At 43.4% G+C, this 22500-nt stretch overlaps 1 protein-coding gene across 2 annotated transcripts in view; it reads right to left on the reverse strand.

The window, feature by feature from the left end:
- Positions 1-22500, reverse strand: part of pcdh1b (protocadherin 1b) — an 89621-nt gene that overhangs the window by 59733 nt on the left and 7388 nt on the right. For both annotated transcript variants that reach the window (XM_053505454.1, XM_053505455.1), the window contains exons 2-3: positions 18548-19379; positions 13572-15746 (exon numbers count right to left, since the gene is read on the reverse strand). In XM_053505454.1, the coding sequence (XP_053361429.1) occupies positions 13572-15746; positions 18548-19366 (2994 nt within the window). In that variant the 5' untranslated portion in view covers positions 19367-19379. The remainder of the gene's footprint in view (positions 1-13571; positions 15747-18547; positions 19380-22500) is intronic.

Raw genomic sequence — 22500 nt, forward strand, 5'->3', positions numbered from 1 at the left:
CTGACGCTGAATAATAAAGTCTCACACTGTGTGTGTTTAAATTTCATGATCTTCTGTCTGAGCTGCTCTCTGTCTCTGTCTCCCCCTGTCTCTGTCTCTCCCTGTCTCTGTCTGTCTCTCCCCGTCTTTGTTTGTCTGTCTCTCTCTGTCTCTGTCTCTCTCTGTCTCTCTCCCTGTCTTTGTCTCTCCCTGTCTCTTGATTTGTGTATGTGTGTATGTCTCTCTCTTTGTCCATGCTCTGGGTGTGACGAAGATCGTTTGGAGGACTGTTTGGAGTTTTGCCAAGTTTTAATGAGTGCCGTTTTTTCCAACTTTTTATTTATTAGTGAATGTTGTTGGTAAAAACAGTTAAAAGTTTATAGTGAGAGAAAGTGGGCGGGGCACCATGGCCTCTAAGGCCAGTGTGGAGACTCTGTCTCTCCGGCATGGCGTTAGGTGCGTGCCGATGGACGACGTACGGGAGGAGGAGGTGGTGTCAGTGGTGTGAGAGCAGGTCGGGTGTGAGGACATCTACTCTGAAGCTCCAATGTACGACACGTACTGTCCTTCCGTCTGCAAATTTTAATCATTATAAATAATCAAGAAAACTTGACATCAATTTTAAGTGTAAAGAGGGGGACAGTAGCTTCACCGTTTTTGCCACCACGGAGCAGCTGAGGTGTTTTGAGTGCAGTGACATGGGGTTAGAACTCACGAGGTCAGGACTGAACACACCGCCACCACTGAAACACACCCTGCCCTCGCCGCTGATATAAACAACGCTGTTATTGTAAACAACGTGAGCGTAACATCTAATGCTTGTATAGTGTCCAGCGCTGACAGTGACTCCGCCCTTAACGCCGCCCCCGCCCCCAGTGCCTGCACCGAAGAGGGACAGGAGCCTCAGATCTGCACACGACCACGACACCCAGAAATCACTGCAACAATCCGAGGAGGAAAAGACAAGACACGTCCACTACAGGACTGAATAACACATGACCAATGAAAAAACAAACATGTAAATAAATGGAACACTGATTCTTTAATAAAGTCTGCTAAAATCTCTCTCTCTGTACCTGTCTCTCTCTCTGTCTCTGTACCTGTCTCTCTCTCTCTGTACCTGTCTCTCTCTGTCTCTCTCTCTGTACCTGTCTCTCTCTCTCTGTACCTGTCTCTCTCTCTCTGTACCTGTCTCTCTCTCTCTCTCTCTCTCTCTCTCTGTACCTGTCTCTCTCTCTGTCTCTGTACCTGTCTCTCTCTCTTTGTACCTGTCTCTCTCTCTCTGTACCTGTCTCTCTCTCTGTCTCTCTATCTGTACCTGTCTCTCTCTCTTTGTACCTGTCGCTCTCTCTCTCTCTGTACCTGTCTCTCTCTCTTTGTACCTGTCTCTCTCTCTCTCTCTCTCTGTACCTGTCTCACTCTCTGTCTCTGTACCTGTCTCTCTCTCTTTGTACCTGTCTCTCTCTCTCTGTACCTGTCTCTCTCTCTGTCTCTCTATCTGTACCTGTCTCTCTCTCTTTGTACCTGTCTCTCTCTCTCTCTCTCTCTACCTGTCTCTCTCTCTCTGTACCTGTCTCTCTCTCTCTCTCTGTACCTGTCTCTCTCTCTCTGTACCTGTCTCTCTCTGTCTCTCTCTCTGTACCTGTCTCTCTCTGTCTCTCTCTCTGTCTCTGTACCTGCCTCTCTCTCTTTGTACCTGTCTCTCTCTCTCTGTACCTGTCTCTCTCTCTGTCTCTCTATCTGTACCTGTCTCTCTCTCTGTACCTGTCTCTCTCTCTTTGTAACTGTCTCTCTCTCTCTCTGTACCTGTCTCTATCTCTGTGTCTCTCTGTCTCTGTACCTGTATCTCTCTCTGTCTCTCTCCCTGTGTCTCTGTACCTGTCTCTCTCTCTCTGTGTCTCTCTGTCTCTGTACCTGTCTCTCTCTGTGTGTCTTTCTGTCTCTGTACCTGTCTCTCTCTGTGTGTCTCTCTGTCTCTGTCATTTATTGTTTAGTGTTTACGGCGGCGAGGGAGAGATAAAGTTTGAGGCTGAGCTCATCTGTCACATGGCAATCCCACGGCCGCATGGACACACTCATTTATGAGAGAGAGAGGTGTGTGTGTGTGTGTGTGTGTGTGTGTGTGTGTGTGTGTGTGTGTGTGTGTGTGTGTGTGTTAATTAAAGGATGCTAGCAGAACGTTTTGGGAGGGAGAACCACCGCACACCGCCGTACCGCCTAATCTCCAAGGACACTACATTAAAGACGACACCTAATTAAACCCCTCAGGATCTCTCTGCTGCTCTGCTTAAGGAATGAGCTATGACATTCTTCAAACACACACACACACACACACACACACACACACACACACACCTCTAATATCCTGCAGAAAGATGAAATGTCCTGTTTTCCACAGTGAGAGTTTTTATTTTCATCACCATGGTGTTCACATTAATAATCCAACATTAAATCAGAATAAAAACAAATAAAAACATTAATTTAACCAAATTTAAATAAATTAGACGTGGTGTAATAACACTAGAGTAGAAGAACACTAGACGGATGAACCTGCGCATCAGGACGTCTTTTTTGATAATTTTTGTACACGCAGCATCCTGATAAAAATAAATCAGAAGTTTATAGATGTGTATGTGTGTGTGTGTGTGTGTGTGTGTGTGAGCATCCTTAACTGCTCATAAGATTAGATTAACTACTAATACATTAGCATCAGGTACTGAGGAACACAGACATGATCACATGATCACACAGTCACATGATCAGCAGCGGTCCGTACCTGTGCTCTCTACATCGTTACTGTAATCAGAGGCATGCTGGGAAAAAATACACAACTACAACTACTACACACTCATCATCTCTACTGCTTTATACTGTGTACAGGGTTGTGGGGCGGAGCCTATCCCAGGAGACTTGAGGGCACAAGCGGAGTACATCCTGAACAAGGTGGCAATACATCACAGGGCACACACACACACACACACACACACACACACACGATAGGCAGTTTGGGAACGCCAATTAACCTTATCTGCATGTCTTTGGACTGTGGGAGGAAACCAGAGAACCTGGAGGAAACCCACCAAGCACGGGGAGAACACACAGAGGCCGAGGTGGGAATTAAACCTGGACCCTGGAGGTGCGAGGACATAATGCCAACTACTACTACTACTAATAATAATACTAATACTACTACTACTACTAATAATAATAATACTAATACTACTACTACTACTAATAATAATACTAATACTACTACTACTACTACTAATAATAATAATACTAATACTACTACTACTACTAATAATAATACTAATACTACTACTACTACTACTAATAATAATAATACTAATACTACTACTACTACTACTAATAATAATAATACTAATACTACTACTAATACTAATAATAATAATAATAATACTAATAATAATAATAATAATAATACTAATACTAATAAATGAATTGTATTCATGTAGGCGCCTTTTTACTCACACAAGATCTTACAGAAACTACAACAACTACAGCAGCAACTACACACACACACACACACACACACAGCTCTCAGGTCAGATTTCAGTCAAACTGTTGAATCCTTTAATGTTTGAGACAGTGTACAGATGTGGGTTATGTAACACATCATCATCATCATCATCATCATCATCGTCACAGACAGACGTGTGATTTTATCGTTATTCCAGCTCGGGTGTGAGACTCCTAATCAATATAAAGGAGAAAAATTATTTGATCTGATGCTCCATGAAGCTTATGTTAGTTATTTTCATTTTACATCTATATATTATTGTTTTATTTATTTATAGTCTATTTTATTATAAATTAATTGGCCGATTCATGTTTATATTCTGATTTAATTAAATATGGCAGGAATATTATCTTGAAATAATGTACTTGTATTTAAGTAATGTATTTACTTTAATTCTTAAGTGTTTAATTTTGCAGACGTTAGTCCAGTTTTAAACATAAAGCTGGTGTTAAACTGAGATCAGCACCCGAGTCAGCGCCCCTGTCACCCCGGACACTCACCCAAACTCCTCCCACATCCTGGTGAACTCAGTGTATCACTACTGTGTTCTCTTTACCTGCAGGTCTAATGTTAGAGGATCTTCACCATATCATCTGACACAGAGACACACACACTCACACACACACACTCTGGTAGAGCTGAGCGCTGAGATCTGGTACAGTGTGAGGAGGAATAACACAGTAAAGCCAGGTGAAGGTGTGTGATGGTGGTGTGTTCGTGGCTGTAGTGCAGGCGAGTGTGTGAGCAGTTTCCGTACACTCACGAATAAAATGTTTAAACAAGAAACACTCATTTTAAAGTTTGATAAAATTGAAAGTTTAAACATTCCCTGGACTGCTGCTGGAGGTTTCGGTACAGCGAGGGACTGAGCTGCGTCTCGCTGGTCGCTTTTTAACTTTCAGCTGCTGAGAGAATGTTTTATGCAGATGATTCACTGACTTCATATAAATAGTTATATATTAAAAACCCTAAGCGAAGAACTAATAAAGTGAGAGTCGTACAGCAGCGGAGTGTTAATAAAAGATTAATAAAATAAAACCACAGTTTGTGTTTCTTCTGCATTAATAAATGAACAGCTTAATCACACTGTAGGTTTAAAACAGATTCAGTTACTGAGTGATGGCCACTGACCTGCTAGATACACACCCTGTGTGTGTGTGTGTGTGTGTGTGTGTGTGTGTGTGCGCACGTGTGTGCAAAATTTTTAGCTGTGAATGTTGAAATTTCTAATACACATACACACACATAATTTCTATCCCTCTATTTCATCACAGTTCTCTCTCTCTCTCTCTCTCTTACTGACTGTTTCATTCAGCGCCAATCACAGTGCAGAGTCATGCAGTGGGAGGGGTTTAGTTACAGTGCAGTGGGAGGGGTTTAGTTACAGTGCAGTGAGAGGGGTTTAGTTACAGTGCAGTGGGAGGGGTTTAGTTACAGTGCAGTGGGAGGGGTTTAGTTACAGTATAACGCAGTGGGAGGGGTTTAGTTAGAGTATAACACAGTGGGAGGGGTTTAGTTACAGTATAACACAGTGGGAGGGGTTTAGTTACAGAGCAGTGGGAGGGGTTTAGTTACAGTGCAGTGGGAGGGGTTTAGTTACAGTATAACGCAGTGGGAGGGGTTTAGTTACAGAGCAGTGGGAGGGGTTTATTACAGTATAACACAGTGGGGGGGGTTTAGTTACAGTATAACACAGTGGGAGGGGTTTAGTTACAGAGCAGTGGGAGGGGTTTATTACAGTATAACACAGTGGGGGGGGTTTATTACAGTATAACACAGTGGGAGGGGTTTAGTTACAGTATAACACAGTGGGAGGGGTTTAGTTACAGTATAACGCAGTGGGAGGGGTTTAGTTACAGTATAACGCAGTGGGAGGGGTTTAGTTACAGTATAACGCAGTGGGAGGGGTTTAGTTACAGTATAACGCAGTGGGAGGGGTTTAGTTACAGTATAACGCAGTGGGAGGGGTTTAGTTACAGTATAACGCAGTGGGAGGGGTTTATTACAGTATAACACAGTGGGAGGGGTTTAGTGGGAGGGGTTTAATGGAAGGGGTGTGTGAATGATTGTAAGCGAATGCATAGACAGTAATTAAGCCCCCCCTCTCAACCCCTCCCTTCCCTCCACACATACACACACACACACACACACTGGAGATGGTGTAAAGATGTCTTGGCGTGTGTCAGATGGAGGCTCTAATCAGCAACCAAAAACAGGCTAAGAACAGATGTTCACTATCATCATGCGTGCGCGCACACACACACACACACACACACACACACTCTCACTCACTCACTCACACACACACACTCACTCACTCACTCACTCACTCACTCACTCACACACACACACACACACACACACACACACATATTTAAAACAGTCTCTCTTTAAACTGAATGTTTAAAAAAACAAAAATAAAATGTTTCTGGTTGTGACCTGCAGATGACCCTAAGTGACCTTTGACCTCTGAGCTGGCTACCTGTCCATGAAGCAGGTGTGTGCTGTGATTGTGCCAGGCTGCTAGCATATGGTGTGTGTGGGTGTGAGTGTGTGTGAGTATGTCTTTCCCCCCTAATGCTGGGCTATTTATAGTTAAGTGGTGATGTTTGTTCCGTTACCATGGCGACATTCTACAGTGACAGAAACGGAAACAAAATGACACAGAGGCAGAAATGGTTTTGGTTCTGTTCCTGTTACGAGTAATAATTGTCACTTAAACCCGGCTCTGATTTCTGTTTTTGTTGTGGTGTTATGAGTTAGATCTGGTTCTGGTCCTGGTCCTGGTCCTGATCCTGGTTCTGGCTTATGAGTGGTTCTAGGTGTTCTAATTCTGCCTTTATCTCATTTTCACATCTGACTCCTATCATGGTTCTGGTTCTGTTGGTTCTGGTTCTTTTTCCCATTCTAGTTTTATTACTTGTTCCAGTTCTGGTACTACCTCTGCTGTAGAACCTGTCTGTGGTTCTTGGTCTGGCTCAGATTCTGTGTTTCAGTACTAATTCTACTTTACATTCTACTGGTTCTATTCCACTCCAGCGGTGTGTATAGAACTAGTTCTGGTTCTAGTTACAGCGCTGTTGTGACCTGTACACCAGAACCCTTAGTGCTCAGTGTTTCTGATTTAGTGTTTCTCCCTACAGAGCAGCTTGTGACACGATCGCTTGACAGCCTTCACTTAGAGCAGACATACTGTGTATGTGTGTGTGTGTGTGTGTGTGTGTGTGTGTGTGTAAGAGAGAGAGAGAGAGAGAGAGAGAGAGAGAAAGCTCAATGTCTCTCCTCCCTTGAGCCCAATCTGCTATTGTCATCTCACATCTGCTGAAATTACGCCTGGCCACACACACACACACACACACACACACACACACACACACACACACACACACACACACAGTGCAGTTAAATCCACAAAATGTGTGTGTGTGTGTGTGTGTGTAAATAAGTGGTGTTATTGGAACATTAACATAAACACTCATCACACTGAAATTTCTGACGAAATGCAGGTTGATGACATCATCACTATGTGCCAGCCAATCACACACAGCTATGGAGAGAGTGTAACACATCCTCAGCACATGACTCCTCACCCGCGCTCTTCACAGAACCAGAACTCGAGTTTAGTTCCGTACCAGAACCAGAGCAACAAACACACGCAGAGGAAGATCCAAACCAGACTCTAAATCAACCGGAACCAGAACCTGATCTAGAACCGCTGGATCAGAAACACAGCAAGTGTCTGACCTCCAATCGTGTACACACACACACACACACACACACACACTGTTCCACTGCACTGTTTACATTACATTTAGGCATTTGTCAGACCCTCTTATCCAGAGCGACTTACATTTTTATCTCATTACACATCTGAGCAGTTGAGGGTTAAGGGCCGCGCTCAAGGGCCCAACAGTGGCAACTTGGTGGTTGTGGGGTTTGAACCTGGGATCTTCCGAACCGTAGTCCAATGCCTTAACCACCTTAGCCACCCCTGGCCCTGATAAATAATCTACATATACTGAACCTTATCTGAGAATCTGACATACACACACACACACACACACACACACACAAACACACACACACACGCAAACACACACACAAAGTCGATTTGTGTGCGCTGGGTGATTTGGACTCTCAGGAATGTAGAGATTACACAGATGTAAAATGCCTCCTTTGTTTCCTTCCGTGTGTGTGTGTGTGTGTGTGTGTGTGTGTGTGTGTGTGAATAGCAGGGTCAGTGTTCTTAGGCTTAGAAACACAGCATGAACTCTACAGTGCTGTAATGAGTGCAGAGTCCTAAACACTAACCTGAGGTTCTAGAGCCGCTGAGGTGAGACGGGCGCTACACTGCTGATCCTGTCTCTGCAGTGTAGGGGGTAGGGCATAGGGGGTAGGGGCTATGGGAGGGGTAGGGAGTGGAGATATGGAGTGAGTAATGAGTAAAGATTTAGGACACAGCCCCAGGTGCGTGTTGGAGCAGAACCTCAGTTGATGGAGCACCTGAAAATATGTGGAGAAGTCAGGTCTGTCATTTACCATAGATCAGCCAATCACAACATCTACCTGTACACACATACTTCTCCATCCTTCTCCCTCCATCCCTCTCCCTCCATCCCTCTCCCTCCATCCCTCTCCCTCCATCCCTCTCCCTCCATCACTCCACATTTCATCCTCCTCTTGTAAGTCTATGAGATGGAAACCTCCACAAGCATAGAGCTCACACAAGCATTTGGAGCGGATAGCGAGATCTCAGAGTGTGTTACTCCGCCCCGACAAAGCACGAAGAAGAACGAAGAAATACCAGAAGAACACAATCCAGAACCAGACAGTGATGATCTAAAAACACAATCAAAACCACAGAAAAACAAATAAAATGAGCTAGAAACATGTCAAGATAGGGAATAAAAAAATTATGTAAATCTACACTTTCCTCCACCAGAACCCATGACCAGGATGACAAGCCCATGTCTTAGTTCATCCTGGGTGATGAGGCTTCCACCTCGAGGACTTATGTGTCCTGCAGCAGACGTGGACTTTAGATTAACAATGTGTTTCTTATTGTCAATATAAATAACAAATTTGAGGTAACTTGTACAATGTGCTTTTAAACCTGATGTATAAATATTAGAATGATAACATTTATAAAAGAAAATCTATTTATTTTCCAAGGTTTTAAATGAAATAAAATGACTAAACTACACATATTTTATAAATAAGAATTAAGATGGTACATTTGTCACGAGACTTTATTATATAAAAACCCCAGGAATAATAAAACCACCGATATTTCATGTAAAAACATTTCTATTGTAATAAATTTTAACAAATGATCTATTTTTCAATCATGTTTAATCATCATTATTCTCCTTAAAATATCTAAAAAGATATTAGTTAAAAGTCTGAGAGGCCAGATTGAGGTGGTTTGGACATGTTCAGAGGAGAGATGGTGAATATATCAGTAGAAGGATGCTGAGGTTGGAACTGCCAGGCAGGAGGTCTAGAGGAAGACCAAAGAGGAGATTTATGGATGCAGTGAGAGAGGACATGAAGTTAGTTGGTGTGAGAGAAGAGGATGCAGAGGATAGGGTTAGATGGAGGCAGATGATTCGCTGTGGCGACCCCTGAAAGGGAACAGCCGAAAGACAAAGAAGATTCTACTTAAAATATCTCTATGTTCATTTTGTCATTAGTTCCATCTACAGTTAACATGCGGATTCCTGGCTGCCGATCAGGAGGCGACACCACGCTTAGGAACCGATAACGTCTCGATAACGTCTCGATAACATCTCGATAACGTCTCGATAATGTCTCGATAACGTCTCGATAACATCTCGATAATGTCTCGATAACGTCTCGATAACGTCTCGATAACGCCCTTTATCAATTAATAAAGCAATGAAAATGTATCTGAGAGGCGCCGGCTGTCATTTTTGAACACACACGGAGCCCAGACGAGCCTGTACAGACACGCGACTGACCTCCACCGAGCTCCAGAGGGCTAGCCAATTCACACTGGTCTAGATTACCGCACACACACACACACACACACACACACACACACACACACACACACACACACAGAACCAGACTGAAAGCTAGAACCAAGTAAGAACCAACCGGATCTCTCCTGCAGTGTCTTATTAATGATATTCACTCACCATTTTACCTGTTTAACTCACCTGATATACAAGTGTGTGTGTGTGTGTGTGTGTGTGTGTGTGTGTTTCAGGTGGTGCTGTAGCTTTAAGTGTTTCGCCGTCGGTGCTGTGATCTGTCTTATCTGTGAGCAGCAGAGCTGTAAGAGGTCATGATGAACTTAAGGTACAGTAATCCTCCTTTCACAGGAAGAAAAGACGAATCAAAGGGAACACAAAGGAGTGTGTGTGTGTGTGTGTGTGTGTGTGTGTGTGAATAAATAAATATGAAGTCTCCATTAGTAAGTTTATCCTCTTTCACCTACAATCCATCTCCACCTGCTCTTTGTGACTCAGCACACACACACACACACTCACACACATACACACACACACACACTCACGCACGCACACACACGGTCATTCCGTTTCCAAGACAACGGCGCTCTTAAGACAAGAACACGTTGTTGGAATTTCAATGGTCTGTAAGTCCAGGAAAAAGAATGAGGAGTGTGTGTGTGTGTGTGTGTGTGTGTGTGTGTGTGTGTGTGTGTTTCTCACCAGCCAACAAGAAACCAATTGAGTCGCATAAAACAGGGCGGACGCATAACCTGCACTGTATACACACCATCTCCAGACTGTGTGTGTGTGTGTGTGTGTGTGTGTGTTTAATGAATGAGTAATGTAAAAGACAAACAGACGAGTCCCACGCAGCAGACAGAGCAGAGTGTATGTTTGTGTTGTGTGTGTGTGTGTGTGTGTGTGTGTGTGAGCAGAGGTGAAGTTAATCATTTACATGGAGTGAAAAAAAAAAGTCCAAAGTACAGCACTGTCACCTGAAATCACACACACACACACACACACACACACACACACACACTAGGGCTGTGTTAGAGGTGTGTTAAGGCTGTGTTAAGGCTGTGCAATTAATTAAAATCATATCGAAGTCGTGATGTGAATATTTGTGATTTACTTACAGCATGCCTAAACAGAGCGCGAAAACAGGAGATTGAACTTAACGAAAAATAGGCTGCAGAAACAGGGACACACACACACACACACTTACGTCACCCACAAAGGAGACGCAAACAGTTAGCTGTTTAAAAACATCATCGAGACAAGAGAAAAAGGAACCAGCGAGAGAACACCTCAGTAAAGACTTGTGTGTTATGACTGAGGTGTAGATCTAAAACCTTTTAGTTCTGAAAGTTAAGTTGCACATCGTAGTGTTTTTGTATAATTATTTATATTATTAGACCCCCCCCCCCCCACACACACACACACAAACACATATAATCTCTGTCAAATATATTAGGACACCACTATTTACAAAAATTCATATTATTATTATTATTATTATTATTAAATATATTATTATTATTATTATTATTATTATTATTATTATTATTAACCCTGGGCACGTGACAAATGAATACACGAAGATTTAGACACGTAATACAAATTCTCATATGATGTTTATTTTGTGGCACATTTATTTTGCAGGAGTTTGTCATGTAATACAAAAATGTTTACACTAAATAAATATTGTTTATGATAAACAATAGAAATATATGAGTATAGAAATATACATGTACATGAAATAACTATAGAATTTATATATTTTTGTTATACAACATGTATTTTTTATATCGATTATTTTATAATCAAATTCATTCGGTGCTATTTGTATTTTGTAAATCATAAACCTAATATAATAATAGATAGAGATTATGTGTGTGTGTGTGTGTGTGTTGTGTTCATATCGCACAGCCCTAACACACACTCCCCCAGTTGTGTGTGTGTGTGTGTGTGTGTGTGTGTGTGGATTGGTGTGTTAGTGCTCCTCAGTGACTAGGAAAAACTGAGCCTCGGTATACAGTATGTGATATTTTTAAGTGAAAGTTTAAAACTGTGTGTGTGTGTGTGTGTGTGTGTGTGTGTTAGTAATGTTGATGATGAAATGAGTAAATAAATAATAATAAATGATAAATAAATAATTTATTTACTGTACCTTTACCTGGAATACTGTACCTTAAGCTTTCATGTCAGTCTCTGCTCACACACACTCAGAGGCACAGACACACACTCAGATTGGAATTTAAACTTATTTTTATTGAAATAAAGATTATTTTCATTGTATATGTATTTATAAAAAAGTGTGTAAACACAAACATACAGTCTCATGAATAATTAATGAAATAAAATAAAAATAACTTCATGATGAGACAAATGGAACAGAATGAGGACACACATGATTACACACAGCCTATAGGGCACCCAGTGTATGTGTGTGTGTGTGCGTGTGTGTGTGTATGTGTGTGTGTGTGTGTGTGTGTGTGTGTGTGCGTGCGTGGTGAATGAACCCTGCTCACCCCCGTGGTGCATTCTCAATTACCTTCATATTTTTCCCGCGGCCTCCCCGTGGTTTAATCTGACAGGAGATCATTACGTTCGACACACACACACACACACACACACACACACACACACACACACACACACACACACAAAGTCCTCACCTTAAACCTGTCAATGCTCATCGCTCGTCTCTCTCTCTCCTCCGTGCACACGTTCATACACACAAACACCTCGGCTGTGCATTTAAAGCCTGGTGTTTCCTGCTGTGTGATTACAGTGTGTGTGTGTGTGTGTGTGTGTGTGTGTGTGTGTGTGTTATACAGCTATAGACTATAAGAATATGACGCAAAAAAGAAACACAACAGCAACAGAAATAACTGGAGGTTACATACAGTGTGCACACTAAAGGTTTGATCTCCGACTCACTAACGAGGACGAGCTCGTGTTTCTGGCTCGCGCTTTGAAGCTGCACATTAACACGGAACCGTGTCACTTCATGTTTTCCATACACACACACACACGCGCACGCTTCTGATTAGGTGTGTGTGTGTGTGTGTGTGTGTGTGTGGCGGAAATCACAGCCTTTTTAAATATTTGGAGTTTTATTCCTTCATGTCTTGTCGTTGTTCAGAAGCTTCACTTGGTTGCATACTCTTCATGAATACTGAGGTCTCTCTCTCACACACACACACACACACACACACACACACACACACACACACACACACCTACAGCCAGAGTGTCATGATTCAGCGCTGCAGCTCCAGCTAGTGATGCAGAGACGCCGCTCCCGTTACACTCCTCTTATAAAACAACCTCATGTATGTAGTTTAAATGAAGTCCGGTACTTACAGTATATATATGTGTGTGTGTGTATGTGTGTATGTGTGTGTGTGTGTGTGTGTTGGTTTGTGTGTGTGTGTGAGTGTGTGTTGGTTTGTGTTATGAGCAAAAATCTGGTGAAGAAAGCAGCTGGAATTACCTGCCATTAATCTATGCAAACAATTTACTCTGGCTCCAACAAAATGAAGACCAAGTAATTAAAGTCGTTTTTCAAAGACAAAGTGTGTGTGTGTGTGTGTGTGTGTGTTACATTATTCACCCTAGTTCACGCCTTCGTGGCTTCCTTTACAACCTCCTGATTGAGGAGTTTTAATCATCAAAGCAGTGAAAGTGGTGAGAAAGCAGTAAAACCCAGAGGAAATTCTTCTTCAAATCAGATAAAATTCAATCGAACAGTCTGTGACGTTTCCTTCATTTAAAGAAAAAAATAAAATATATATAGATATAAAATATGAAGCAGGTAGTGGCATTAAATCAAAACTAAAGTGACAATGAGGTGTAATTTGCACCAAAAAACAAATAAAACAAAAACGGCTCTGACATATTCTCAGGCGCACACACACACACACACACACACACACACATACTAAGTTTTTTTCTTTTTTTTTGGACAATAGCTTTGCTTTGGATTTCAGTCCAAGCCCCTAATACATGCCTTTAGTCCAGAGAATATTGCTCTGATACCCCGCCATGCTCTGGAAGTGATCTCCTACCTGTTTGCTGCTGTATTTCTGAGGGTTGGTCTTGTAGCTGTAATCCGAATACTGATCCGAACCCGTGGAGTTGCTGTCTCCGGTCCCTACAAAGGTGTTTGCAGCCGGGAGATCCTGAACGGCCTGGTGCTTTTTGGAAGCCGAAGGGGATTGCGGCTGCAACTGAATGGAGGGCAAGGGCGAGTTCGAGCGGTAGTGTCTCCCCAGATCGGGGCTCCCGGGAGGGTAGTTGAGGGGCAGATGAATTCGGGGACTATCGGTATCGCTCATCAGGTTGAATTTTAAACCTTTCTGAAGACTCGCTTCCTCGTCCTCCTCCAAGGACTTTGCAGGTTTTGGAGTTTTGCCCTTCTTGCCCTTTTTGCCCTTGCTGCTTTTAGTTCCTTGCTTGGGTGTGTAAAGATCTTTAGACTCCTTCTTTCCTGCTTGGTATCCACTCTTGGCTTCCTTTTGGAGACGGTGCCGGATAACAACCACGACCACGATGACCAGGATGACCCCGGCGATGCCCGCGAGGCTACCGTACACGATGTTGCTCTGCTGGACGCGAGCGTATTCTGGGTCTCCAGCGATGTCCCTTTCCAGAGGAGTGTAGAGGCTGTGGCCGACTAGCGATTCCACCAGCGTGATGTTTCCAATGGTCTCGTTTACGAAGATGTGGACCAGCGCCGTCGTGTGCTTGGCGGGTTTTCCCTTGTCGCTGACTCTTACGACCAGGCGATGGAGGCCGTTATGTTTCCGGGTGAATTCTTTTACCAGCGTAATCTCACCATCTGTTGGAGAAATGCGGAAAAGTCCATGAGGATTTCCACCCATGATGGTGTAGTCTAACTCTGCGTTCAATCCCATGTCGATGTCCTCCGCTTCTACTTTCTCCACACGAGTGTCCGGGCTTGTCAGTGGTGGAAGGAACTTGTACGAGGAGTTGGAAGGTTTGGTGACGTAAGGCGCATTATCATTTTCATCCAGGACGTTTATTGTAATTCCCACATAAGAGGAACGAGAAGGTTCACCTCCATCGACAGCTTTTAGACGAAACGTGTATGTGCTTTCTTTTTCCCGATCAAACGAAATTCTGGAGAGGATCGTCCATGTGCCGTTTTGAATCACAAACTTGCCGTTGTCTGGTTCCACCAATAAGTGAATCCGAGCATTTTCACCTTTGTCGATGTCTGTGACCGTCACCATTCCCACCGGACTGAGCGCAGGCATGTTCTCCAGGACGGAGAAACTGTAGCCACTTAGCATGAATTTGGGGTCGTTGTCATTGCGGTCGAGGACATTAACCACAACTGTCGCAGTTCCCCTCATGCTGGGAACGCCCTTATCAGATGCTTCCACGTGAAACTCGTAGCGTTCTTTGAATTCACGGTCTAACTGGTTCATCACTCTGATCTCGCCGGTGTTACGGTTTATCTCGAAGAGGCCCTTGATGGCCGAGTCTAAGACGATACTGTACGTTAGGTCAGCATTGGTGCCGCTATCTGCATCAGTTGCCACTACATCCAAAACCTTATCACCTGGTTGATTCCCCTCTGGAAATTCCACCTCGTACACAGACGGAGAGAAAACTGGAGCGTTGTCATTCACGTCTGTTACTTGGACCTTCAGCGAGTTACTGCTGGAAAGAGCTGGGTTTCCTGAATCGACAGCTACAATCTCTATCCTGTATTCCTTGACACGTTCGTAATCCATTGGTGTTGTTGTCTGAAGAAAATACTTCCTTCGACTTCCTGTGTCTGAGGCTGAACGAAGCTGGAAAGGTACATCTCCTGCCACCACACAAGTCACCACCGCATTTTCACCCTCGTCATGATCGGACACTTCTACTAAAGCCACCGGAGTTCCCACAGGCATGTCCTCAGAAATGTTGGCAATCCCGGCCTCATGAGCCACCAGGGCAAATCCACGGATCCTAATGATCGGTGCGTTGTCATTCTTGTCCTTCACTGTAATGGTCACCATGGCTTTGGAGCTCTTGGGTTGCGGTCCGTTATCTCTGGCCTGGACGTAGAATTTGAGCAGGGTTACTTCCTCACGGTCCACTGGACTTTTTACGTAGATGAGGCCGGTGTTTCGTTCGATGCCCAAGAGGCGCTGCACGTTTGGCGATGGCTGATAGATGGTGTACGTGACCAAGCCATTATCTCCCATGTCTGCATCGTTGGCCTTCACCTATAACAACAGAACAAGAGAGAACCTTAGATCTGAGTGCAAACATGAACATCATAAACTAGCCAGAGGGAATGGGTCATTGGGTTAGAGACAGAGCAGGAAGGCTCCAGACAGGAAGTGGAGAAAAAGCCAAACACGAATTCAAGCGGATTAATTTGATACAGTTTTGTCTTTATAAAACAGCAATCATCTTTCCAGAACTCTCCAGTTAATGCAGATTGTGGACTTCAAAGGGTTACCTGTGTGAGAGATCATTACATTAACTGTCTGAACATCAGAGCGAAACATATGAAGATGGAGCGAGGATGGAGTGATGAGGGTATAGGAAAATAACACCAGATTTTTTTTTTCTTCCCTCTATTTCCTCAAACATCATTATCTCCTGAAAATGCCCTGAAACCTGATTCACAAGGAGAATAAAGCTTATCTTACTCTGGCTGGCGTCAAAAATATCACGATACACATTAAAATCCTGCCTACAAATACGATAACCTAATAATCCCATTTACAAAATAACTCCAGATATCTGCTGCCTCTCATATCTGTTCTGAGGAGAGTCAACAAATCCTGGAGTGTTTGCTTCTGTCCTTTCTAAAGGTTGTTTATACACAAAAACATGTTTTCCTCTAAAACCTGGAGGAACGCTGCCGTACGTGTAAGAGTTCCCATTTCTGACGGAGCCTTGCGTATTTGAATAAAGTGACGGCTTCCCTCTTCGTCTAAAGGGCGAAGCGATGATGTGGTGTGACTTACATCACTCACACGCACTTGAGAATGAGCTATAACACATCATTTAAAAAATATTCACCCGCTGAAGGCCATTACTGCACTGAGATGCCATCGACTGAGAAAATTTACACCCAGCTGAGGGCGTGTCAGCTCGTCCTGCAAGTGCATTACGCTAATTAATGGAGGTGTAAGGCTTCCTGCAAGTACCTTTTAGTCTTCCTTAAGGAATTTGTGTTATCAGGGATAAACAAGGCTTAAATGTGGCAGAAGAAAAAGAAATCTTTTTTGTAACAGCAAAGGAAAAGGACCAAGGAGAAGGAAACCCATTTACTTTCAGCAAAGCAATCATTCACAAAAGAGCATGAATTACTTATGACTTGTTATAAACCCACGGCGGCTCGCAAATATCAGGCGATTGGACACGCAGTCAAATGCAGTTTGTTTAATTTCAGCTGAAGGTCATCTCGGGATTTCCGTTCTTCATTACAATCTTTTCAAATAGAGTTTAAATGAGAAAATGATCCGTTTCAAACAGAGCAGTCCGCACTGGGTCGTCCCTGGCCTCTGAAAACGATTCTGCCGGCTTGATTCTGCTCTCTCGTTCTAGCCGCGGATGAAACACCATCACGGCTCGGCTCTGTGCGTTACACAGCGAGCATTAATCTGGGACATTCGTAAGATTATTCATGAGGCTTAAGTTATTATTGCTCTTCATGAGTCACTCTGTTTCATCCTCCAAACAAGCTGGGAATAAATTTCTCCTGATGTGCGCTCGAGGAACGCGTCTCTCCGCAAAAACTGAAACACTCCGTCAGCATGTCTAGTCCAATGAGAACCTGCGGATTTAAGCCCTTTTAATGCCGCCATGGCTCTGAAGAGAGATTATGAGGTCTGGAGGAGGAGCGAGATCTTTCCGCATGCTTTTTGAAGACAACTGGGTTTCATGGATTAATTGTTGACTGAGAGATTAAACGGCTTTAAAACAATTTTACGCGTGAGCGCCTGCTTCAGTTCGGCTCCAGGATCAGACACAGGAGTTCGCAAAACAGGACTAATTTTAGCAGGACTGTGTTTCAAAGTGAGTCGATAAGACTTCACTTGCATTTTAAGCGCGAGTCATTAAGTGAGGGGAGTCGTCGCCGGGTAAATGCGGCTCGCCCTGACGCTCTGAGATTAGATGTGTGTGCCGATAAAGCCTCGGTGCTGTTGTGAATAATGGAGGCCATATGAGCTGTAACTCCTGTCGTTCACTCTCGCTCTCATTACACACACTCTGAGCAGAGCACACCTGTGACTTTACCTTCCAGGTAATGAAGAGTGTGTGGGTTGCGTCTTCGCTATAATACACCACACTCAATTTCACTACAGACAGAACGGTGATGTTCTCTTCCTCTCCATTTCCTCTTAATCTAATCTGCCGTCCTACACGCCGGGTCTGTCGTCGCTTTATTACAGGATCGTGTTAACGCTGCTGGAGATGAACAATTTGTCCATGATAAGACTTGTTAGAAGAAGATTTAGAAAGATCTTTACGCTTCCACCTTCACAGCTGATCTGCTCGAAGGGTAAAATGCAGGAGCTTTAGTTATAAACGTCAATAGAATGGATTTCATGCGTTAAATGTCACAATTTATAACAGGGCTGAGGATCAGAGTGACTCAATATGAGCTTCAGGAAAAAAAAAAGGGTGTGCATTAGTTAATAGGAGGTGGAGCTTCGGTCACATGATGAATGCTAGCTTCAATCAAATAGCAGAAATTTTACTGCCAAAAGAAGCTCTATGATATATTCTATTTTAAATAAAATAAAAAATATTACCACCAAATCTGATTATGCAAATGGTGATGTGACCTGTAACCTGTTAAAACCTGGTGAGAGGAAACACGTGAGCGGTCTGGTACAGGTAGCGTCAGGTTTTACTAAAGTGTTACATGACAGTTTTCTGTTTTCTTTCCCCCCGTGTTTGCTTCATTTCAGTTCTCGTCGTAAGGAAAAGGAAATCTTGTTAACAATACCAGTTATGTAACTGTATATAAAGTAGGGAAAAAAAACATGAACATCCGCAACGCTACCTGCAGGATGGTGTGACCCACAGGACTGTTTTCAGCAAGTTCTCCTTCGTAGTGTGACCGCTCGAATTTCGGGACGTTGTCATTAGTGTCAGTGATGGTGATCCTCAGGAGGGCGCTGCTGTAGCGTGAGGGACTTCCACCGTCAACTACTTTAATGTTGAGATCGTACGAGTCACGCTGCTCACGGTCCAGATTCCCCATCACGATCAGCTGCGGCACTTTCTCATCTCCGTTTTCCGCCACCTGCAGGCTGAACAGAGATGCTGCGTCGGAGCCTGTCGTTAGTGAGTAATCTGCGATTCCGTTACTGCCCGTGTCCTTGTCCGTAGCTACAGGGATGGCGAACAGCGCCCCCACAAGTGTGTTTTCAGGAATAGATAGGGATAAGATGGGTGACGAGAACTGTGGCGTGTTATCGTTCTCATCCTGAATCTCGATCCGGCCTTCGATGAGCCGCGGACCGGAACCTTTCATCAGATCCGTGATGGAAACCTCGAACTCCAGGAAGCACGGGTCGCCCTCGAACAGGTTGCGACAGTCTTTTAATGTCTCACGGTCGATGGGAACCTCCGTAGTGAAAATGTCACCCGTCTTTCCGTCCACCCGCAGGTAGGGGGCGCCCACCTCCAGTTTGTACAGGTGACCGGAATCAGGAAGTCCCTGATCTGATGCTAAACTGCCAACGAGCGTGTTGGGGGGCTGCTCCTCCCGCAGGCGGTACATGATGGAGCTGAGTGCGGGAGCGGCGAAGAAGAACAGGAGGGTGAGGAAGAGGGACGACCAACAGGACATCGCTGAGTCCATCACGCTGTGGGGCATCCTTAATCTGATCCTGCAACATACATACACACACAATGTTAGAGGAGCTCCATGATTTAGAAAGAAAAATATTATGTAAAAAATAGGAAATTAAATTTAAGTGACCTGGTGAAAAAAAGAAGAGATAAAATGCAGAAGATAAAAAAGAGAAATGAGATAAATCGAGAGAAAACAGATGTGTAAGAATCAGATCAGCCACACTTTCACTGCCAACATAAAGCAGACATTTATGTAACACACACACACACACACACACACACACACACATCTAATTTCCTTTTCATCCTAAACACTTACTAATGAGCGCGCACTACACTCACTTCACTTTGATCCCTTTTTAATCCCTCGTTCCCACTCCATCTCCTGTCTTTCTGTCCCCACTGGATTTCGTTATTTCTGAATTGTTATTTTTTCCCAGAAACTCAAACCAGAGAGGTCCAGGAGGTCACAGAGGTCAAACTGACACTCATGTGAATATTTGTTTTACAAAAAAAATTTTTTTAAGTAACCAAAGAAAATAAAAAAAGTCTTGATATAAACATATATATAAAAAAAAATATTATACTCCAAAACCCTTACGGTAATCACTACTGATAAAAAGACAAACACTGACAAAAGACAAAGAAAGAAAGAAAGAAAAAAATGTACGTGAGACTGAGGGATGAAGGAGAGGATGAAACACAGACAGGATAAAGAGTGAGACTCCTGAAAAAGAAGTGAGATGTAAATAATTAATACAGAATAACAAAACCAAAGAAGAAACAAATGCAGAAAGACATACACCTTTCCTCATTCACCCCGCAGCATGTGTGTGTGTGTGTGTGTGTGTGTGTGAGTGTGTGTGTGTGTGCAAGAGATGTGGGCTCTGCACTGATCGTGGAGGCCCTGTTGGTGATACATGAAGGCTACATCATTACTAATGAGATGGAGCCAAGAGATTAACATCCAGCCGAGACCCTCACACACACACACACACACACACACACACACACACACACACACACACACACCCTGGATCTTTCTTGTCATGAACCCTTCAAGTATCATCATTACTTTTGAGGAAGGCTTTCTACATACTGTGTGTGTGTGTGTGTGTGTGTGTGTCTTCACAGACATTCGTTAAATTCGGGGTCGGAGAGTGTCATATTTGCAGAAGCTCATTAAACAGTCTCTCTGTTTGTTAAGACTTCAGTTACAGAAACATGTTTAATAAGAAACGAACTGATGTTAAACCAACGCGCGCACACACACACACACACACACACTCAAAAAGATCAAAGTGGACAGAGGGCAAAGAACGCAGTGAAAACACACACACACACACACACACACACACACACACTGTGGATGTTAATACCTAGGACGGTCAGTAAACTGCACACACACACACACACACACGCAGCGCGCCGGTCGGGATGACGATGTCGACTGAATTTAGAGTGAGACACAGCCGGAGTTCAGCTGCTAATAAGCACCACTGCACACACACACACACACACACACACACACACACACACACACTCCCTACGTAGGCAGCCTACTGGGTGAAACACTTCCTATAATATTTGAATATGTATTATATTACACTGTGTGTGTACGGTGTGACAGACTGCTGAGTGAACAGTGGTGTTAGCCCTGGTGGCTACGCTAACAAATTCTTAATCATCTGTGAGATAAATGTAATTTGCATCCTGTCAGGCCGAGGTGTGTGTGTGTGTGTGTGTGTGTGTGTGAGAGACAGAGCCTGCGGGAGAACAACAGCAGCAGAGATTACACACCTTTATTAAAAATAACTCAGAAATCCTGTCACGTCACTGAGGGTTGGTTAGCTGACTAGCATCAGCAACACATACAACGCTAATAACGCATGAAGACCCTGATAGCTTATCCTATGCTAACACTGCTTTTTTTTAGAGACTTTAACAAAAACACACTCTTATGAAGCAGCTTTAGAAAATTATTTATTTTAAAATTAATAATAAACAAAGCCGTGTTAGCAACCAGGCTAAAATCCTCTCAGAGACTCTCACAGTTTAGACCATTAACGCCAGAACGCTAACGCTAGCAATAAAGAAAATAAAATAAAACAATTCATAGTCTATAAAACTCTATTTTTATTTACTTTCACAAGCTAGGTTACATTAGCAGAAGATTACTGACAAAAATGTCATTATCTGACTAGCGTTAGCAGTTTAACAGTTTATTATCTGACTAGCGTTAGCAGTTTAACAGTTTATTATCTGACTAGCGTTAGCAGTGATGACTGCTCAGATTTAAAGATATACAAAGGTTTATAAACTTTGTCAGGTTAGCTCACATTAGCTAACTCTAAACATGAGGTAACGTCTCCCAGAGCTCCAGTCAGGTTAGCGTACGACGGCTAGTCCACCAAGTCCTAAAGATTTTGGATTTTTCTCCTCAGAAATCCTCTCCAGTTAGCGCTTTAGCATGCTAGTGAGGTTTAGCACTGAAAGTAATGAGAATGAACCAAGAGCTGCAGGAGTGTGTGTGTGTGTGTGTGTGTGTGTGTGTGTGTGTGAGACAAAGTCTAATGTACATGAGGCATAAACAGTGAGTGTGGTACAGTACACGACTAGGAAGGGAACACTACAGAGGGGTTATGAATAGCTTTACACTAACTCCCCCCCTCCCCCTCCCCCCCCCCCCCCCCCCCACACACACACACACACACTTGTGGGAATGTTCCATGGGAAAGGATGTGTGTATCGCACTGAAACCCCAGTGGACTCAACCAAAGATTCCACTTAACAGTGACCCTTAAACACACACACACACACACACACACACACACACTAGATCCAAGGAGCAAAGAGTCGTGGGAGCTTTTTGATTTTGCTCTTCATTCTCTCTCTCGCTCTCTCTCTCTCTCTCACACACACACACACACACACACTTTAGTCACAGGAACTTTCCAGTTTTGTGCTGTTAATATTTACACAGGTTAAACATTAAACTCTGACTTTTACACACACACACACACACACACACACAGAGTGAAGTCCTGAGATCTCTCTCCACTGCTTCTCCTAATCATATTTTCCCTCTTCTCTCGACCTTTGACCCTGTGTGTGTGTGTGTGGGTGAGGTCAGAGGGGCAGATTTTTCCGTCTCCT

The sequence above is a fragment of the Clarias gariepinus genome, chromosome 10 (genome assembly GCF_024256425.1).
Source record: "Clarias gariepinus isolate MV-2021 ecotype Netherlands chromosome 10, CGAR_prim_01v2, whole genome shotgun sequence".
Lineage (NCBI taxonomy): Eukaryota > Metazoa > Chordata > Actinopteri > Siluriformes > Clariidae > Clarias > Clarias gariepinus.